The sequence below is a fragment of the Anneissia japonica genome, unplaced genomic scaffold (genome assembly GCF_011630105.1).
Source record: "Anneissia japonica isolate Jap-2015-1 unplaced genomic scaffold, ASM1163010v1 scaffold287896_len759773_cov187, whole genome shotgun sequence".
NCBI lineage: Eukaryota > Metazoa > Echinodermata > Crinoidea > Comatulida > Comatulidae > Anneissia > Anneissia japonica.
Genome location: NW_022739421.1, coordinates 713,157 through 720,105, shown reverse-complemented (window position 1 = coordinate 720,105; position 6,949 = coordinate 713,157). Strand labels below are relative to the sequence as shown.

The window sequence follows — 6,949 nt, the reverse complement described above, 5'->3', positions numbered from 1 at the left end:
ATATGAAAATTATTATTGTTGTTAAATTGTTAAAGTAATTCATGAATTTACATATGACAGCTGATCAGTGAAATGTCCCTTCAAATCTGTGACATGTAATGTCCAGTATTGTTATCAATTCAATCCAATTAATTTTATATATATGATTTAAAATACAAAGTTTAAAAAAAACACACATTAGGTAGATCGTAAAAAAAATCGGAAAATTATAGTATACAAAATTCTACTCCCTGGTTCTAACAGACTTACATAACATTTAAGACAAAAAAAATGCCGATAAGCTATTATACTGCCTCTAATACAAAGATCAATAATAATCATCGTCTTGTGGTGTTAAAAAAAATATTTATACCGTCTAGTAAACTGAGAAATGATATAAGAACAGGAACTCGTTACAGTATGACTACTGTTCATTGTCGTTTTTACATCAATTCTGAAGTGGTTACATTTTAATACATACACAGGTAGCATAATTAACTAACTATAAAGTTAAACTATTCATTTTGTTGGTAAACAACAAATTTGGTTATGTTAAGCATTCGAAAAAAAACAAGGAATAATGTGAACAATGATTGAATGTTTGCAATAAATTAATAATTTATCAGTTATCAACAATTTTTCAACGATATTATATGAGAAGGTGGTTTAGTCAGCCTGGACTGACCAATGTAAACACTCCTACATTGGCTAAAATACACGCACATAACACACATCACTGGGGAAGGTCTAATTTTGTCCAAAAAGCTCTTCTATTTCTGACTGCTAACTGATTATCAATTTTTTTTATCTCTACGACATCCAGCTATTGTTTTTCACAACATTGTTGTTTACCAGTATTCTGTCTTTATATTTACATATACGTATATATATCCCGTATATAATATAAATGTAGGCCTATACAGTGTTTTGATAATTTGTACGGTAGTTATTTACTGCATCAGAGGTCAAAGAATTAAAGCTCAAAAGAGGGAAATAAAATATTCCATAATAAAAATAAAATGAAATCATATACACGAGAGAACAAACCAATATCCACTGAAGAGACTGATATCACATGTTCTACAAAGAAGGTACAGCTGCACATCATGTGTCCATTTCATGAGAGGCATGACGCTCGAAATACTATAGTATGTTAGATGAAAGTTAGGTATACAACTAAGCCAATGAAACAGACGTTAGCTTGTATTTTGAAATCTGAAGTTCTGAACCAATATTCACACTGTGTAGCTGGGCGATATGTCTGCATCACCTATGGTAATAAATAGATTCAAAGTTTACTCAAACACGTAAGTACCACTGATACTTACATAAGACTCCGTTGTCCATACGGTATGCTTACACCCACTAGGCAAAATCTGTAAAGTTACTGCCAAAGGAGAGTGCTCAAGAGCAAGAACACAACAAGCTTGCAAACCAATAAAATATTACCACGCAAACGCTCCCAGCCTTTTGGTGAGGAAACTTTTATAATTCAAATATGGACACACACAGGTTATTGCATCAAGTCGTCCCAAGAAAATCCAGGCCTACGACTCTGGACGAGTCTGAGTTTAAAAGCTGAGAAATTCTACATATAAATGACATCAAAACTCAACAATTTAAGATTGTTAATAATTGAAAATAAGAGATCATCACTCGGCAACTTCCTTTCATTCCTCGACACCTCAAGTCACGCTTTCCTTAATTGTTAATACGACCATATGTGGGCAGCAGCCTAGATGATATTTTTGTATTTGGGTATTCATTGAAACCATAACATATATTCTAATTTATGAAGAATGAAAATGAGGTGAAACCATAACACATATTCTAATTTATGAAGAATGAAAATGGGGTGAAACCATAACACATATTCTAATTTATGAAGAATGAAAATGGGGTGAAACCATAACACATATTCTAATTTATGAAGAATGAAAATGGGGTGAAACCATAACACATATTCTAATTTATGGAGAATGAAAATGGAGTGAAAATTGACTATGGCAACAGGCTTTTTAGTTTAATTAAGCCTACAATACTTTGTTCTTACTATGGTAAACTCTCACTTGGATTGTCTTGATCTAACGGATCATAACTTCCGGCACCTGAATGTACATTGATAATAAGAAAAAAAAAATCGATTTTAAATATTTACGGTATTTTCAATAATTCAGGTGATAGTAACAATAGTAATTACAGTAACACCTCTCAATTACATACCCCTATGTCCTAATATGGTTTGTAATAGAGAAAGTTTGTATTTCAGAGAGTTATATTTGCCAATAGATAATCCTAAGTAACATCTTTATAGGAACCAGATGAATTTTTTCTTTGAACATTTTTAGTCATGAAATAATAACTGGGGATGAAATTGTATGTACTTTCTTCAATCTTTCCAATTAAAAAAAAAACTTTTAATAATGTAATTTAGAGAGTTTATAATTGGGAGATTTTTAATGGAGGGCGTTTATTGTATGTACTATTTAAATTTCAAATTATGATGATATTGAAACATTGCATATTATTAATGGTGGAAGGATCTATAGTATTTATATTGTTCAACGTTCACCTACATCACAATGGAATTTGCTGGAGTGTCAATCAAACTTAACAACTGGCTAATCAGAACAGCGCCACTTGCGTCCAATTACACTATCTTGATGAAACCTTAGCAAGGGTGCGGGGCTACCCATTCTGTATTCTGCTCTCAGAGGACGTATTATTAGAATTGAAGTAATAATGCGACATTTATAATAATGCGATATTATATAGCGCTATTTAGTTAAGAATAAGATTAAAATTAACTGTTTAATTAATTTTTTTTTAAATTAATTTTATTAGTTCATAAAATAATTTCATTCGAATTTCATTTGTTTACTCTCATACTACGCTTCAGGTCTCCCTCTTAGACCCATCCAATAACAGACCACCTTTAATAAACTTCAAACCTTAAAAATTAATACTAATAAGCCTAATGTTTATATTATTATTTTAATAACATATTAAATGCCAGAAAGAAAATTGCTCGTCGTGATCAAGATTAATATATGCAATCCAAGCATGTTACCCAAAATAAGTAAAAGTAAAGAAAATAAAAACGTGCTGCTATTCACATTGTGAACTATAGAATTTACGTGCAATATATATATAGCCTCAAATGATCCAAAGGGGTATAATTCTTTTCTAATATTTATTGTATTCAAATACTTTAGCCCATTTATATGGAGGAAAATTATAAACATGTTGAGGAGCGGTTAATATTACCCTAGTGTAATAAATTCAATAATATATCATTTGTGTAATTAATGTATTCTTTAATTTTTAATAACTATTAAAAATACTCTCTTTTTGATTATTATGAAAAACATCTAAGATAAACATTTTAGTCATTAGATTGATCATATAAATTGATGAAATATTGCTTCAGTTATGTTTGTGTGTGTTTACAGACTTTTGAATACAAATAACTTTAATTTCGCTTGAATTGAAAACATTTAAAAATGTATATTTGTGTCTGTTAATTGGCAAAGAAAATATTTCATCTAATTCCAATTAAATGAAATTAACTGTTTATTTAATCTAAGCCTATTGGGATAACACAGCCAATATAATCATTAATACATTAATAATAAGTTAATTACTGTAAAATAAACATTTACATATAATCCAAAATAGGGACACAGATACCTTCACTCCTTGATTCGGCAGTCATCTGATGATAGTTTTCGATACTTAATATGTAGATCGTTGCACCTACTAAAGCACCAAGTATTGGACAAAATGCTTGAGCAAAACCCCACCACTTTTCCTTACTTAAATTTGGGAGAAAAGAAACAGTTTATTGTTAGTATTTATATTCTATATCTATTTCAATTTAAATAAATCCGTTTGTATTATATTAACATTTCTCCTAATTCAATTGAAGTAGAAAACAATTTATATCAGTATTTTCAATATTTATTTCAATTAACAACACATCTTTTCATATATGAATTAAAAAGAAATAATAAATAACACTATTATTGATAATATGTTTAATTAACATTAAAAATTGTAATCAATGCCTTGGCCTATATGCAGGAGGTTGTGCTAGTATTTTGCCCTTAGAATGTGATGTCTGCACACTCATCTACAGCAGGCGCTGGATAAGTATATCGCGATAATTTGCTCTTTCCAAAGAATTTCCTTGGTTATTTAAATAATTTAGTTCGTATACACTCGCTCTAGCCGCCTCTGGCTTATAGCCCTTCAAGAAATGACTTCTGCAGACCCAGACATTAGCGATAAAAAGAACTGTGCCGATGCATGTCATTGGGTTATGGCGTTTTACGCCTACGTATTCGACTAAACGTTTTCTTCAGAAAGCCTGTATTTGTTCACCATGATGCCCTACAAAAAATATGGCAGTATTAGAATACTTTACACGCACAGCCACATACGTTCAATGCCATGGCCATCCTACCAGGTACCCATTTATACTCCTGGGTGGAGAGAGGCAAACGTAAGTAAAGTGCCTTGCAACAAGGACAAGCATTGCGACAAGCGTCGGTTTCGAATTCCCGATCAGACCAACACCTTACACGCTGTGCCACACGCTCCATAATTATGGATTCTTTTACGTTTGATTAGTAAATTAATGAACTCAAAGCTAGTTTCAACATAAGTTGTAAACTTGAATTTGACTATCTGTAGGCCTACAGTTTGTAGGCAAGTTTCAGGTGAATTAATACATGATTGAATACCCTTGATAGACACTTACCATAACTTAGTAATTTCAACAATTACTAAACCACTAAGATCTTGGAGTGGGTTAAAAGTGAAACGTGCAAAGTAACTGAAAGCGATTCCGACCAAAAATAAAACCAACCCAATCATGAGTGGCTCAAAACGCTTGGATGGCTTGATGGTCTTGAGTGGGTCGTTTTCCTGCTTATTCTTCCCTTCATCAATGACTGCCATGACACCGATGGTGAAAAATACTGTTTTCAGAAACTTCCAAGGAAATAAGAAAGGTACATCAGTCATATCAAAATACAGTACACTAACTAATTACACCGAAATAAACAAGTTAATAGGCAACATTCACTGTTTTGGAATACAATAGAAACCCTCCATTGGGACACCCCCTATTCAAGAGACACTTTTTCGTAGGCCCTATGTAGGCCTAGTGCATGTCTAACTGTAATTCGTATAATAAAATCTTAATTATTAATCTACAATTTATTGTGAACATTTAACCATGACTTCTTGTTTAATGTACATATACAGTACAGCCTACACCCTGATTCCTAAGTCGTTACTCTATTCATGTTATTCTATCTTGTACATCCAATAGAAAGCTCAATATCTAAAAAAAAAAAAGAATTGGTCAATAACATACCACTCAAATAAAACAATATCGGGAACATGTACAGTACAACTCGCGTTGTATTTCTGATATTTTATATAACTGTAGTGTTTTTGCATAAATTCGTAATAATACAACTGAAACTTTATTATAAAAATTATAAAACAATCTATGTTATATCATTGTACGAAAACATTCCGAAACCCCTGTTAATGGGAACATTTCACGTTTTTGGTCAGAGTCCCCTTAATAGGGGTAATCCTTCTCAGGACACACCCCTATTAAGGGGACACTTCTTTTGGTCTCAAAAGTGTCCCTTTAATAGGGGTTTCTCTGTATTAGAGTACTTATATGTTTGCTATACTGTAATCGTACCAAACAGACAAGAATTCTGTGATGCCGTAATGACTAGGAATGAAGTGGGTCAAATACCTTTCTATAACACTTATGTACAAGGATCTTTAGACTTATCAAAATGCATTTATTTTCTTATTTATTTGTTTCGATTTATTTAATTGCCTTCGATAAAACATGCAAAAAAAACTTGTAAAATATTAAATATTCAAGAGTCAGATACAAGTAAAAGGATTTAAATATATTAAAACGTATTAAAATCTGACAAAAATATAGGCCAAATTTATCTATTAATAAACTGCTTAAATTTAAGTTTAAGAAGAGAGTATAGATGTTTAGATAAGCAAATATTGGAATTAAATTAAAATTCATAGGCGCATTACAACTACAACATTGCTTGCAAATTACAAAACTAGTTCGAGGAATAAACAATTGGAAATTAAGTAGTTGGTCAACCTCCAGACTTATGTAATCAGGAACGGTACCGATTAAAGCTCGGTAGGCGAGCAGTGGCGGTTCTATGATATATTTCCGGGGGGGGGGGGGTAGAGCCCACAAATGTAAAAATCTACCACAAATGTATAAATAACCACAAATGTCAAAACATTCTACCCGCAAATGTCAAAATAACCGCAAATGTCATAACATGTCAACCACAAATGTAAAAATAACCACAAATGTAAAAAAAATCGCCCACAAATGTAAAAATCTGCTTAACTACAAATGTAGTAACATTTCACCTACAAATGTAAAACTTTTCATTTTTACCTCAAATGTCATAACATGTCAACCGCAAATGTAAAAATTTTCCTTAGCACTTAAATCCTTACAATATTCAAAGACCCTAATTAACTGCTATAGCAGAGCAGCCTAAAGCACCAAGTTGCGCATTGTATATATGTATATATATACATATATATACATATATATACATATATATATACATATATATATATAAATATATATACATATATATATATATACATATACATATACATATATATATACATATACATATACATACACGCATATACACATATATACATATACACATATACACATTATACATATATACATATACACATATACACACATATACACATATATACACATATATACATATACACATATATACACATATATATATACACATACATATACACACACATACATATACACACACACATACACATACATATATACACATATATATACACATACATATATACACATATATATATACACATATATATACATATATATATA

The 6,949-nt window shown here is 30.9% G+C and overlaps 1 protein-coding gene across 2 annotated transcripts; it reads right to left on the bottom strand.

Moving 5' to 3' along the window:
- Positions 1-927: 927 nt before the first annotated feature.
- On the bottom strand, positions 928-5,125 carry LOC117117919 (aquaporin-1-like). Of its 2 annotated transcripts, none has more exons than XM_033262404.1 (4): positions 4,742-5,125; positions 3,670-3,794; positions 2,033-2,087; positions 928-1,249 (listed from the first exon to the last, which is right to left on the bottom strand). In XM_033262404.1, coding segments are annotated over exons 1-4 (447 nt in total). In that variant the 5' UTR covers positions 5,008-5,125; the 3' UTR covers positions 928-1,248. The 2 variants fall into 2 exon arrangements, with proteins under 2 accessions (XP_033118295.1, XP_033118294.1); XM_033262403.1 differs by having other exon boundaries at positions 2,049-2,087.
- Between the last annotated feature and the right edge of the window lie 1,824 nt (positions 5,126-6,949).